Raw genomic sequence first — 14905 nt, 5'->3', positions numbered from 1 at the left:
ACAGTTTTGTGTGAGTTTATCTTTGTTCAGTTTTGGTTTTTCCCCATCGAGGGCTTTTTGTTTTGTTTCATTAAAGTTTATGTGTTGCCTGCATTGCTGCCTGCATCTGGGTTCTTCCCTTCCTTGAACGATCGTGACAGATACAGTACATAATCCTTTGATTTTACATCATCTGGAATCTGAGCATTTTCAATAAATTTAAGGAGAAAATCAAAGGTTATTATGCAAATTTGAGCGTCATTATTTGTGTTCTAAGCTCTCTGAAGATGTTATGCATGTCAGAAGCTTGGCTGAACACAGATACACCACCATAATAGTGTGCAATTCAGGGATAATCAAAATGTTCATCTATATCTCAATTTCTGTCTAAATATGTGGAGTTATCTATTTGAATTTACATTTATCTCAATTGCAGTTGCTCATGAGATGCATAACCACTCATCTGATTGTACTCTGGAAAAAAATTCTTAGCTTAGTTTAGCTTAACTGGAAAGATGGAATAGCTTAGAAATAGTCTCATATGATACTGGGAACATTACTTTAGTAAAGTTTCTCCTTTTGAAAGCCAGACGGGTGGAGGATAATCAGATACAGAAGTGTGTTTATGTATGTACAGTTACACATATCACACATCATCGACCTGACACACGTCCCTAAAACCAGCTTTCAGGTGCTTATTGGCTGACATATTACCCATAGTGCACCTCAGATGGTCACCTTCTGTCTCATTCAGCCACTCGCATTGAGAAAAGTACATAAATTAATAAAATCCCTCTCGGCAGACAGACAAAGGAGAGGATAGCATGGCAACCCACTCCATGCAGTTCCATATATTTGTTTAAACATTAAAGGGCAATTTCAGATTAGGATCCTGTAGCTGACTTGGCATGGGTCTAATCACGGCATATTAATGCTCAGTCCCGGGAGAGATTGAACTCATTACTTACATCTGCTGACAAATGGGCACTGGCAGGGCCTGGCGTGGCTGTGGCCACGAATGCATAACGCAACCTTTAGTGCGCTTGTCAATGGTCAAGCAGATGCCGGAACGCACAGATGACCCCAGTGTGTTTGCGTGCAGAAAAGAGGCGTGCAGATAAAGAGAGAGATTGATCTATCTCTCATTATCTTCTCATGCAGTGATTCCTCCTGAGTACTGTGGATCTTCAGATCTTGTCTTTTTGACATATGGCAATGATCTTCAAACACCAGATACAACCGACTTTGACATTCCAACGTAATTTTAACCTTCATGACCATCGTCTTTCATTATAATGAGAACATGGTATCTAAAACTACGTTAAATTAAAACTTTGAAAAGAGATAGTTCCCCAAAATTGAAAATTCTGTCATCATTTACTCATTCTCAAGTTGTTCCACATCTGTATAAATGTCTTTGTTTTCCTGAACAAAAAGATTTTTGGAAGAATCTGGGTCACCATTGAATACCATAGTAAAAATATGACAATGGTAGTTAATTGTTCCCCAGAACTGTTTGCTTTGTTCAACAGAACAAAGACATTTATAAAAAGAAAATATTTTTCCTATTTTTTCCTATATGGTAGTCAATGGTGCCCCAGAACTGTTTTGTTACAAACACTATATATTTGTGTTCAGAAGAACAAAGAAATTTATACAGGTTTGAAACAACTTGAGGATCAGTAAATGATGTCAACATTTTCATTTTTGGGTGAACTGTCCCTTTAAGAATATTGAACAAAATATTGAGAATATTACATATTAAAATAAAAAAATGACCAGATTACGCTAAAAGAATCATGATACCTTTTGTTTGTAGATCTACTATACAGTATATAGATCTATAGCGAAGTATGCACTTGTGAGTAGTTATATGTGAATTAGTATGCAGCTTGTGTGTAGAGAGGCTCTAGGGTAACAACGGTACAAGCTTTAAAATCAAAGGCAACTTCAAAAGCTTTAATGATATATGAATCTTTGTCATGAGCCTTTAGCATTATTATCGAGTAGCTCAAATTATTCACCCATTCTAATGCAGTAAGCTTTTCTGAGTAGTAAGATTCCCCACATTCATCCTAAACTGTTGTTTAACTGCTGACTTTGCAAATTGATATAAATGTATATCTTATCAGAATTTTGCTATCATTTTATGTTCCTCAGGCCATCTACACACATTTGCAGATGAATTGCAAATGAATTGATATTCCGTCCGTTCTACATAATTCAAAATATCTTTTTTCTTTCCTCTCTGCACATATGGCTTCTCTCCGCGACTACACAGGTGAGGTGTGCCATCCTTAATACCATTTCGAATGTGCGGTGTGGATTTGAGCCGTTTCATCTTGCTAGAATGCTCGAGTAACATTGTTAATTGTCATGATTTAGTCATAATGCAGATATCTTACCCGGGCAATTGTCAATCGCTGCTCCCCGTTGCATTGGTCCTCAGTGACAGATACTTTAATACAGCTAAATGTTTAGCATGCAGTCATAACAAGTGTAAACATCAGTACATGTATCAAACTTTAAAGCACCTTTATTTTCATGATTGGTCCACAGTTGGTTTCTTGGGGTGTGCAATTGAATGTATGAATTTTGTAAATATGAAGCAGGATGTTAAAAACCATATTTCTATTTTGGCTACAGATGAAAAATAGCAGTGTATTCTTGAAAATATGCTTTTCTGCAAGCAACAAAAAGGAAATGTAGATATGCTTTAGTAGCTGTTGCATCAGTGATGTTTTATTTATTTGTGTATTTGTTTGTTTATTGCAGGCACTAAACAGTGTGGAATTGATGCCTGTTTTTTCAGGTTTTCCCTAATTACTGCAGAAAGCCCAATGTTCATGTGGACTAAAAGATTTTTGTGCAAAGTAATTTATGTCCATGTGAGAAAATGAATTTATTAACAACAAAATATGTATTTTTATTTATTGTCATTTTTTAAATTAACTATGCAAATTACATATTCACAGAGGATGGAGCTGGAGCCCTTTACATATGTGTAGTTTATTACTAATAATTTGAGTTTAATATCCAGTATAAATTATACAGCATAATAATACAATTTAATACAATAAAATGTATAAATTGGCATATTTTCGGTATAGGAGCAGAAGAAAAACCACACTGCATATGTTGGACCAGCAAACAAGATTGTATTGAATTAACAAAAAACATCCTTTTACAAAAACAAGAGACTTTTGATGGTGAATTGCATCAAGGCAGTAAAATTGAGTTACCTAGAGCGTAAGTAGCTCACTATGTTGGAACACAGCAATGATGTTAATGACTCTTCACAGATAGAATTTGTTCCATAAGGTGAAACCATTGAACACTTGGCTTCCCTGGAACATAAAATAAATTCACTGTTTAAGAGTCGTAAGCCAGAACTGTAAATGTGTTTCAGACGTTCATTGATGTATGTACCCTTCATTTTGAGGGACGACCTTGCCTTCAAATACAGGGTATTCTGTCATAGAATAAAACGTGAAAATATTTGGAGGTTTTGTTTACCACAGACCTTGTTTCGGGCGATTTACCATAAACCCATTCAAAAACCCATAGACTTTGGAGCGATGGAACTGGAAGTCCTAAAATGCTTACTCACTTCCGGGTTTTGCATACAAAATTACGTCATCTCTGAGCCTCCCTTTATGCGTTCTTCAGCGATCTTGCATCCTCGTGTTTTCGGACTACATCATCATTAACCGTCTGGTTCCAATACTCAAGAACACAAGTACAGAGACTGCATGAAAGTACCCGATGTGATCTTGATATCAAGGATGCATCGAATGCAGATTTGCGCATACTGAACCGCATACCTAAGTTTTTCTGAGCATTTTTCGACGCAAACAAGTTCAAGTTCATTTATTTATACAGCACATTTAAAAACGGCCCCAGGCCGACCAAAGTTCTGTACATGTAGCAAACTGTATTTGATTCTTGTTATGACCATAACAAGATGATTTAAGTCGCCTTTAGTATTACTACTTTGTTTGCCTGCTTGGATTGTTTGAAAATTGTTGCCTGCCGTGTCTATTTAAAGGGATAGTTCATCCAAAAATAAAAATACTTTCATTTTACTTACTCTCATGCCAAACCTGTATGCATTTCTTTCTTCTGCAGAACACAAAAGAAGATATTTTGAAGAATGTTGGTAACCAAACAACCTTAACCCCCATTGACTTCCATTGTATGGACACTAAAGCACTGAGACATTTCTCAAAATATCTTCTTTTTTGTTTATATACAGGTCATATACAGGTTTTGAATATATGTAACTTTTAAAGCTGCCTTCATGTCCAATTCCTCACAGTCCTTGCATAAAGTCTGTTTTCCACGACCTCCAAATCTGGTTTAAGTAATTTTATCCTGAAACATGTTGGACCGTGTTGACACAAGTGAAGCAAATGTTAATAATAGGTTCAAACAGTCAAAGAGAATCTACTTTAACAAATCATGTTACCTCCCAGATCATCACGGCTCGGATGTACAAAGCCAGAAAACATGCTGAACCAAAAATTGGAAAAAAGGATTGGACGAGCCCAAAGAAAAGATAACGAACATGAATCAGATCTTGATGTAATCATGAGGCCGACATAATGGTGCTGTGATGTTCCTTGCTTTGTAATACCCAGAAAGAGCCGAACAAAATCAATAGCAATGCTGAGGACCAAATCCTGAATCTAATATAGTTGAGGCAACTGCAGCGAGATGAATACAGCAGTTAAGCGCGTCTAGTTGCCCCCTGCTTGTGAAACAAAACCTCCTCTCATGACTTATGCATTTTAAAGCCTTTCGCCGATGTGTGCGTCTTATTCATATTTTAATGACACGAGAACGTCTGTTGAATTTTTCAGGGTAAATGTCCTTGGAAACCAGCGGCATAATACAGCTGATTGTCCTAAAAGAAATAAAAGGGATATTCAGCTGTTCTCACAAGCACTCTTATCTCTCTCTAAAAAAGTTCAGCGTCTTCCTCATTTCTTTTTATTCCGCTCCCCCAAATCCATTAAACAACGCAAAGAAGCTGTTGTCGTTCTCCCATTTACCTCTTCCCTTCGGGGCCCCTGAAGAGTTTCAGAGACTTTTAACTCCTTTATATTTTTCTTACGTTGTACCTTACCTGCCCTCTCAAGCTGGTTTGAAGTAAAGCTTGATCAGAACGTGCCTGTCTCGCTCTCTTTTTAAAGAAATGTGAGAGCTGCAGAAGGTCGATTCTAAATGTGAACGTTCTGTATGCTTTGTGTAGCAACCATTATAACCGGAAGTTTTACATCCCCCATTACAAAAAGTCTTGATTCACAATGATTTTTTGAAGAAGAGCAAAATGTAATGTAAAATGTGACGCTAAGGTGTTGTGGAATATTGCAAGGGCTATTCTAGTGTGTTGAGTGTTTTCAAAACATTGCTACTGGTTGCTAGGGTGTTCTTGGCGGTTACTAAGGTGTTTCTTGGTGGTTGCCGGGATGTTCTGAATGGGGCTTATTGCAGTCTTTAGTCTGATGGTGTAGAAAAGTATTACATCCATTGTCATCCCTGATCTTAGAGACTGTACCCTTAATAAATGAAATTTGTCTGCATTTATTAGTTTCTCAAGAATATATACAATACAGTAAGACTGTTGACAGTGTCTGGTATCTCTCAAATGTCATGTAACTCATGTGAAATGTAACTCATGTGAAATGTAAATTGCAATCAGATTAATTGTAGTCTGTGTTAAATCAGTAGTGTTCATCAGTAGTTAATCAGTATGGTTAATTAATAGCATTGTGACTTTAATTTGACAGCAACAATGAATTGTTTGCAATGTATAATCTACTCCACATAGAATGTAAAGCAAAGACAATTTATAAGATCAATTATATAACATAGACAAATATGTGAAAACATATCAACCTATTTTCTGACTTTTAAACATACTGTATAGGTTATTTTTATATCTGGTGTCTTCTCAAACCAACAGCATTGCACCACACTCCATAAGCTTACTTTCACAATCATTGTAATTTCAAACGTGTATGACTCCCCCCCCCCCCAGAACACATAAGAATACATTTTAAAGAATGTTGGTAACCGAACAACGGCGGCATCCATTCACTTCTATTCTATGGACACAAAACCAATTCAAGTTAAAGGGTACGGCCGTTGTTTGGTTACCAACATTCTTCAAAATATCTTCTTTTTTGTACATATTGGGTTTCCATGTTTTATATAGGGACTTTAATACTGTACAAACTATATATTGTATCTCTAACCCCCACCCTACCCCTAAACTTCACTAACACCCTATTCTTCAACTCTCAGAGAAAAAACGTAAAATAATTTAAAATGATATCACTGTATTACCATCTTTGTGGAGAAATTTGTCAGGGTTTACCACGACCATACACACATCAATAACAATGATATGCCTATATCTCCCACAGACGTTCCCTTGCCCGGGGCGGAAGAGAAGTACTTTTCTGATGACACAGATTTATGCTGTTTGTTTTAAGTACACTATAGTAATTAATGCCAGTAATTCATGTCTTAGCTCAGCTTGGCACCAGAGTTTCACAGTAGGCAGTCTAAAATGTGTGTGTATCTTGCGGACATTAAACTCTCTAACACAGTGTAAATAGGTCACTCCTTAAGAGATTCATAACATTAGGATTCTATAAGGCTCCAAAATGCTTTCAAGACCTTGTTAGGAGTGTGGACTGCATTTTAAATGACACCGATTATCAGAGGCAATACAACTCAAGCCTTCCCGTTTCAAAACAAAACATTTCATCTTAGTCAAGGGTAATTACGCTGTATAGACACACAGAGTTACTGCATGCAAAGTATCCAGACGCAGATGGAACTTTTAATTAAGGTGACGTCCTGTGTACTTTTTTACCGTTAAAGGTGCTGTGTGTCATTTTTTGGAGGATCTATTGACAGAAATGCAATATAATATCCATAACTATGTTTTCAGAGCTGTTTAAAGACCTTACATAATGAAGTGTTATGTTTTTATTATCTTAGAATGAGCCATTTCTATCTACACACACCGCGGGTCCCCTTGCATGGAATTCACCATGTTGTTTCTACAGTAGCCCTCAACGGACAAACTGCTCTCGTAAATGTTATCTACTTCGGCAAAGAAGTGAAAATGTGACAACATCTTAGTCCTGTGTCAGCCACTGTAGTGCTTTGAAAGAGAGGGATGGAGTGAGCCGTTGGTTGCAATTTCGCAACCTCACCGCTAGATGCCGCTAATACACTGGACCTTTAAAACAGTACATTTTCTATATTGTTGTAGGCCTATGTGTGAGTGCAGCATAAATACATGCGGGTCATATGCCATGTTTTCAGCCGCAAAAATAATGTACTTAGGCTTTGTTAAACAAGCACAATTTAACCTTGAGGAATACATTTCTTGGTATTTACACTTGAAAAGAGCTGGGATAGAATAGTGTCCATCCAATGCATACCGACAAATCTAGTAGACCATCAGAGTAGACCATCCGGCTATTTCTCACCTTTGTTTATAGCATGCTGAGGTTTTGTGCATACTATTCATGACACATATAGTAAGGAAGACCTAAATTATATAGTGTGCAGTGCAAGGTTTGGTGATTTTTTGGCTAACAGTCTAGAGTCTAAAATAGGCCGCTATGACCACTGTGTTAGATTGACTCATGAGTTCAAGTTTCACCAGCAAAAAAAGTGCATGTGGTTTGCTTAACATTTGTAATGTGCTGCCATTGGTTTTAATGATAAACAACCCAATGTTTATGGAATTTTACAGTAATAAATGTAAGCCGCCATTGGTGTCTTGTGTGTTTATGGTAGTGTTTATTACTTATTTCATGTAAAATCTTTACTCTAAAAGTTAACTTGATGTAACTTTGAGTTAGCTCAAGATCTTTGGTTTCTCTGTGCACTTTAACCAAGATTGCCAGAAAGTGTAGGGTCTCTGTGCAAACCGGTGATACTATAATTGAAAGGGACATGGTGCAATAGGAGGAAGTATATAAAAATAAAAAGCAAGACTAAGTTAAAGTAAAAATAGTCATATAGACTCATGAGAGTACTGTATTCTGGATGATAAAAGATGAATAGCTCCCTATCATTAGCTTTATACATTGTCAGTACGTTTGTGGCTGTCAATGCAAAAAGTTAATATACAGTATCATCCGAGATCACAATCCAAAGACACGATCCCATTAGTTACCCATTTACCCATTTTCTGAATGCTTTATGCTCTAAAAAAGCATCCTAAACTCTTTCTTGCAGACAGCGTTGACTGTCACATGATCATGGACCTCACACATTGATCTCATGCTTCCTCCTTGCCACTCTACCATGTGACCAGTTACATTAAGTGACAAAAAGCAGAGAAGTCAAAAGCAGAAAAACTAAAACGAACCACACAGAGGTGTTTTAGCATCAGCATGGTTTATTGGTGTTAAAGATGGAGGTTATATATGACAATGATATAATGAACAGAGAAAGTGTGGAGAGGGTGGTGGAAATCTATGACAGTGGAGATTATTTGAACTATCAAGACTTCAGGACAGAGACAAACACACAACATCCAGTGCAGTGGAAAGGTAATGATGTTCATTTCTGTGATCTAACAAAAAGCACAGCAATAGTTGTAGAAAATTGTACATCTGTGCTGTTATATTTATTTATAGTGTTTTATTTAAAAGTAATGATGGAAGGATAAAATAATCTTACTTCTGTCATCTTCAGGAAGTGAGTCTATGAGGATCAGAGTCTACAGATCAGTAATAGTGTGTATGGGGCTTCTGTGTATTCTGCTGGTTACATTCATAGTGATGTTTGTCCTGATCAATGCAAACAGCCACCAGTGTCACAACGAAACATCCACAGAAGACAGAGACCAGCTACTAACCAAGGATACCAATCTTACAAAAGATGACAACACCAACCTCACAGAACAGCTCCTATTCAATGATACCAACCTCACAAAAGAAATGGAGGTATTGATATTTGGGAATAAAAATCTGTCCTATGATAAAGATAAGCTGAAAGGTCAAATGAAGAATCTTCAGATGTATCTTGGTAAAGTGGGTGAGTTTATTTCGTTTTTGATAACTTGATACGGCATTGACTGAAGATTTGATCTTGCAGCCTTTTGATATATAAGGAGTATAATAGTAACATTAAATAAAACATGGAACACTGTAATAGCCTACTCAAGATGAACATTCTGACCAATCAGAGACTGTGACTTTAAAGCCGCCATATTCTAGGTATTGATAAAGTGCTGTTTGTGTTTACAGTTGGATGGATTTACTATCAATTCAGTTTTTACCACATTTCCACTAAAGAGAAGAGCTGGGATGACAGCAGAAGTTACTGTAAAGAGAGAGGAGCAGATCTGATCATCATTAACAACAAAGAGGAACAAGTGAGTAAAGAACATGTAGCCTATATGTATACTGTATGTGTGTGTGTGTGAGGGGGTTAAACCATTACATTAATTGGAATGATCACTTTTTGATATACTGTAAATGTGTAATCGTTTCATCTTGTCAGGGTTTTATTCAGAAAATGTCTAATGGAAGATCTCACTGGATTGGTTTGTCTGACAGTGATGAGGAGGGCAGATGGAAATGGGTTGATAACAGCACACTGATCTCTGGGTGAGGAATCACTCAATTTAACTGATTATTATCAATAAACGATAGGGATGTAACAATATCAAAATCTCACTGTACGAAAACACCTCAGTATAAAGTCCACCGTATGATATTTATTGCAATATTTAAAATGACAAATGATGACTTGGAAACGTTCCATAAGCATCCTCTTTTCTTTATCATCTAATCATAACTGTTGCTTAGAGGTATGAGTTATGAGATGGGTTAAATGACCTAAAAAAATCAGTTTTATAAAATAAATAATGGCACCAGGACCTTGCCTAAGGAAACATCTATTATTTTTTCTAACATTCTCTATGTAATTCCATGGTCATGTGACCATGATTATATTGAGACAATTTTGCTGTTGCGATAACCCAATATCAATAATATTGTTACATCCCTAATAAATGATTATCACAGTATCGTATCATACAGAAAACAACACTGAAGATCTGTTGTTTCAGGTCATGGTGGTCTGGAGAGCCCAACGGCCAAACAAAAGAGAACTGTGTTATTTCTTATACATCAGTGTGGTATGATTATCCATGTACTAGACATTTCAGATGCATCTGTGAGAAGAGGACATTAAGAGGTTTCATTGATTTGTTCATACAGTAAACTGTGGACACACATAAAGATCTTTCCCTCTTAAAGACATATAGACATGTTTTAAGTATTCTTAAAATGTCCAAAGTTGGTCACACACAGAGTTTAATTTGTGCCGGTGTTGTATCAAAATCCTACTCCCCGTGAGATTACGACTCCCCTGTTTTCCCCTACGAAGGTTAGGGTTAGGATTAGGTGTGGGGGCTGGATTTAGAGATAGGGACCAATCACAAAGCAGCATCCTGTGAATGAACCAATCAGAAGTAGGGGAGTCGTAATCTCACAGGGAGTCGAAATTCAGTACAACACATGGCACTAGCAATGCCAAGGTCATGGGTTTGATCCCAGGGGATTGCATATAGTCAGAAACAAATGTATAATACAATGCAATGTAAGTCGCTTTGGATAAAATCGTCTGCCAAATGTTAATGTAAGATGCTTTTGCAAGCGCTCTGTGATCTCCTTTCCTTGAACAAACTAAACCAAATTCAGCAGCATATTGGCACAGTTTTCCCTTTCGTTTTGTTAATCTGTTAATTGTCATATTTTCCGCGTATGTATTCATTTTAGACTATGATTTTATTTATCATGTAGTCTAATTTACATAGGCCTACGCCTAATCCTTAAACCATCAACCCATTTTTCAAGTCTCGCGACCCATGGTTTGAAAACGAATTTATAGTTTATAAACATTGATGCATTTCGAAAATGCGAGAAGTGGTTATCTGACATGATGCACGTTTCATGCTTCGCATTATATATTGAACTTGTCGCGATGGACACTTCAGAGAGAGATATTTGTGTTGTTGGACAAAGTTTTATTAAATGTTTTTAAGAGACGCAGAAGAACTGATGAAATACGGATAACAGATGATTAAATGCTTAATACAGGGCAGCCTCCACCTTCACACGCTCACGCACAAAATGACTAAGTAATTTTAGTTTAACGTTAAACTTCTGAATTCTACAAATGTTGAGGGCTGTGTTTTACATGCACAAATATTCACAACAACATCATCATTATGACAATAAACTGTTTCCATCACCTTAACACGCATTTGAACTAAGGCACACTCAACATAATCTAGCACGTTAAATTTCTGTGATAATTCTGAGATTATTTTCGCATGTTGGTTTCCATTTAGGATTTCTTATGCGCATTTTCAAAACATCTACGGTAAATAGTTGAATAGAAAACCCCATAGATTGAACATTCCGTTACTTTTCTCCACCCATAATTTGCCGGATCAGCCACACCCCCTTGTGCTGGCACCTCGGAATTTACAAATTAAGCACTGGTCATACAGGCTCAACCAGTAACAGGCTCAACCAGTAACAATACTTTATTATTTAGTAATTTAATTAATGAAATACTTAAGCAACATACTGTTTCTTTCTTACAACATAAAACTTTTGTATTATTTTGTTATGTGTTTAAATGTCTGTATTTAATGTTAATGTTATCGTCACAGGTCAATCTGCTGTATATATTATATGTACATATTTTTATTTTACCAGCATCAAAAAGCACATGTAATGCAAATATGAAACCTAAACCTGAATGGATGTACTAATAAAGCATTTTTCTGCATTTTATGGACATGTCTTTTGTTTTTATTATCTCTATAATGAAGGTGTTTCGCATGGACTATATTTTACTTGTTAAGTTTTAATAATGCTTAAATTCAACCATACACATAGTACAAATGACCTCACCCCCACCACACACTTATTGTATCAACAAAACAGAATTTTTTCCTTTTTATTCTAATTACACAGTAAGCAATCACAATATTATATATATATATATATATATATATACAGTATATATACAGTATATATATATACAGTATATATTAGGGCTGTCAAAAGATTAATCGCGATTAATCGCATCCAGAATAAAAGTTTGTGTTTACATAACATATATCTGTGTACTGTGCATAATAATTTTGTATTTATTAACACATACACATACATGTATATATTTAAGAAAAATTAAAAAATTATAAACATTTATTTATAATTTCAATTATTGGTAAATATAAATAACTATATTTAAATATTTCCTAAATATGTATTGATGTGTATATGTTATTCACAGAATTATTCACAGAATCACAGATCAGGCTGCATAGTTTACACTGTAAACACAAAATGGTAAGAATGGCTTATGGCTAGTCCAGCATTTTTCTCTTACCTAAATCAAAAAGCACATGTAATGCAAAAATAGAGCTTGAACCTGAATATGTTCACCAATAAAGCAACTTTTCCAAAACTTTATGGATGTCTCTTGTGTAATGATAAAGATCACCTGATGCTGCTGCTGCTCGTATTTCTATGATTACGTTCCAAAAATACAACTATAGTGCAAATGACCACCACTATATAACACCCTCTCCTGGCATATCTTAAACTCATTTAAGAAGATTGTGGTGCACTTTGTACATCCTTCCTTAATTCAGTCACTTCCTCTTTTGTGGTTGCTTCACTCTCTAACCATCTTGCCTATATCTTTGTGCAGCAATTACCTTTTGACCCAGAAGATTTACCATACATTTGCCAGTTCTGTGTATTTGCCATCTGATACCCAGACTGCTATGGTCACACTGAATGTAAAGTACTTTAGTTTGTTTTTCACCTTATTTACTGAAACCCATTTGCTACTTGTTATCTTTCTCAGCTTTAGGTGTCTCACTTGTAACTTGGCTTTATTTTGTCAAACCTTCAACAGAAAGATCATCAGATTAAGATAATCTAAACTGCTCGGCAAATGGCATCCAATTAGTTAGTCTTATACTTGCTGAAACTCAATAGAAACTTTCTCTGTATTAATTTTAGACTGCAAGAGTCCTGACTTGAACTCAGTTGCCCTAAACAGGAACTTCTGATGAAACGACAGTGTTATATTTAGCAGTCTATGGTTTCCTTTAAAATTGAGTTTCAGTATGAAAAGTCTCAAAAGATGTGTGTTTTTACCCAACCTGACACAAAGTTAGAAAAAGGAGACGGAAAAATACATCACCTCAGTGATCATGTTTTTGTGTCAGTGCTATGTAAATTAAAATTGTGTGAGAGTTTGTATAGCTCTTTAACAAGTTAAGCTGCCAGGTGAGACATCATCTTTATTTTTTGTTGGGATTGGGAGGATGTCCCATTAACTAAATCAGGTGGGTTGTGCAAATAAAAGGTTTCCGTGGAAATACTGGAGCTTGGAATATGTTTGGGATTTTTACCTCTCTGCATGTTTCATACTTTGGTTGTTTAAAAGAAATCTTATGCTGACAATACATGTAAATAAGATAGAAATAACATAGATTTGTTCTGGTGTTGTGTTGTGTTGTGTATTTTTGCCTACATAATGAATGGAAATCGGAATCAAGAAAATGGTTGAAAAAGTGGTGCTCAATCAATTAAGTACAGACAGATGCTAAAAGTTTCATGGAATAAAGTTACAGCTCAAGTTGATCCTCGCAGAGTTGTACCTCTTTCTGAGTTTAAATAATGAAAAATGAATTAAGCTCGCATTATGTACAACTCTTATGTGCCAGATTTTTTAATGGCACTGAAATGCAATATATAGCCACAGAAAAAAATAAGAGACCATTTCAAAATGTTCTATTTTACTCAATTCCCTATTTATAGGTTTGTATGTGTATTGGCAAAATTATCATTTTTGTTTAATTCTGTGAACTGTTAACAATATTTCTATTTGCATTTAATGAAAATTGGAGAAATAACAGAAAAGATGCTCTGTATTTTTTTATTCCTCAAATACTGCAAATACTCACTTTTAAGCAATACATATTTGTACATGTATTTAGTAAAAGTTCAAAAAATATTTTTTTATGTGCTAACCTAGATTTTTTTCTCAGTTTTTGTGTTTTGTCATGCTGTCTTTCACATTGCTGTTGGATGAATTTGTCACTCCTGAGGTTTGACTGTGTTGAAATTCAACAGACAATGTTCTGGAATTGACACAATACATCTAAAAATGCTGATTTAATGAAAATTTGAAACTCTTATTTTTTTTCCGCAGCTGTACCTCTGTGCCTAGTAAATCCATAAAGATCTGATGATGCTGAGTTGTTTTTGCTGCCACCACAAGGATATTAGTGGTAAAATGTGTCATCATTACAGCAGTTGCACAAACAAAATTAATGAAATAAGTATTTTAAAAGCAAGTCCAGAGTATATAAGTATCTTTTTGGCGAGAATGTATCTCCATAATTTTGTTCTGTTTCACGTTTTGATGTAGGCTTACTTGAAGCTTGTAAAACATTTATTGGTAAAATGAGCTACAATCCTTCATTTAATTGTAGTATTGGTTTTGTTTTTATTCTGACAACATGACAACTTTCCTACTCATATCTCTGTTATAGAGAAATATGTTTTGTTGCAACAACGACCTCCAGTTTGAGAAGCAGTGAAATGGGCTTAAAAGTTGTAAAAGACACGCTGGGTATGTGTAACTATTTTGAGGAATATTAAAAGCCATTAGAAAAGATGAACACAATAAGCAATTGCAGTAACAGCAAGGACAGTACATGCTTTACATAGAAGAGTAGGACACATAGAGCCTGCGGATGTGGATGTTAGATCACTCAGGTCAGAGATTGCTGTCCTGCCTTGCTTTGCCGTTTGCATGGGAATCAGCAAGCCGATTAACAAGTTTA

The 14905-nt window shown here is 35.6% G+C and overlaps 1 protein-coding gene across 3 annotated transcripts; it reads left to right on the top strand.

Annotated features, from left to right (window-relative positions):
• Positions 1-8369: 8369 nt before the first annotated feature.
• On the top strand, positions 8370-11805 carry LOC130546353 (CD209 antigen-like protein C). 3 transcript variants are annotated; one of them, XM_057321566.1, is made up of 5 exons: positions 8370-8564; positions 8794-9051; positions 9264-9391; positions 9520-9626; positions 10091-11805. In XM_057321566.1, the coding sequence occupies exons 1-5, from the start codon at positions 8426-8428 to the stop codon at positions 10242-10244; spliced, it is 786 nt and encodes a 261-aa protein (XP_057177549.1). In that variant the 5' UTR covers positions 8370-8425; the 3' UTR covers positions 10245-11805. The 3 variants fall into 3 exon arrangements, with proteins under 3 accessions (XP_057177549.1, XP_057177550.1, XP_057177548.1); XM_057321567.1 differs by having other exon boundaries at positions 8714-9051; XM_057321565.1 differs by having other exon boundaries at positions 8710-9051.
• The last annotated feature ends 3100 nt before the right edge of the window (positions 11806-14905 follow it).

The sequence above is a fragment of the Triplophysa rosa genome, linkage group LG22 (genome assembly GCF_024868665.1).
Source record: "Triplophysa rosa linkage group LG22, Trosa_1v2, whole genome shotgun sequence".
NCBI lineage: Eukaryota > Metazoa > Chordata > Actinopteri > Cypriniformes > Nemacheilidae > Triplophysa > Triplophysa rosa.
Note: the sequence above shows the minus strand (reverse complement) of the source record. Positions and strands in the feature narration are given on the sequence as shown.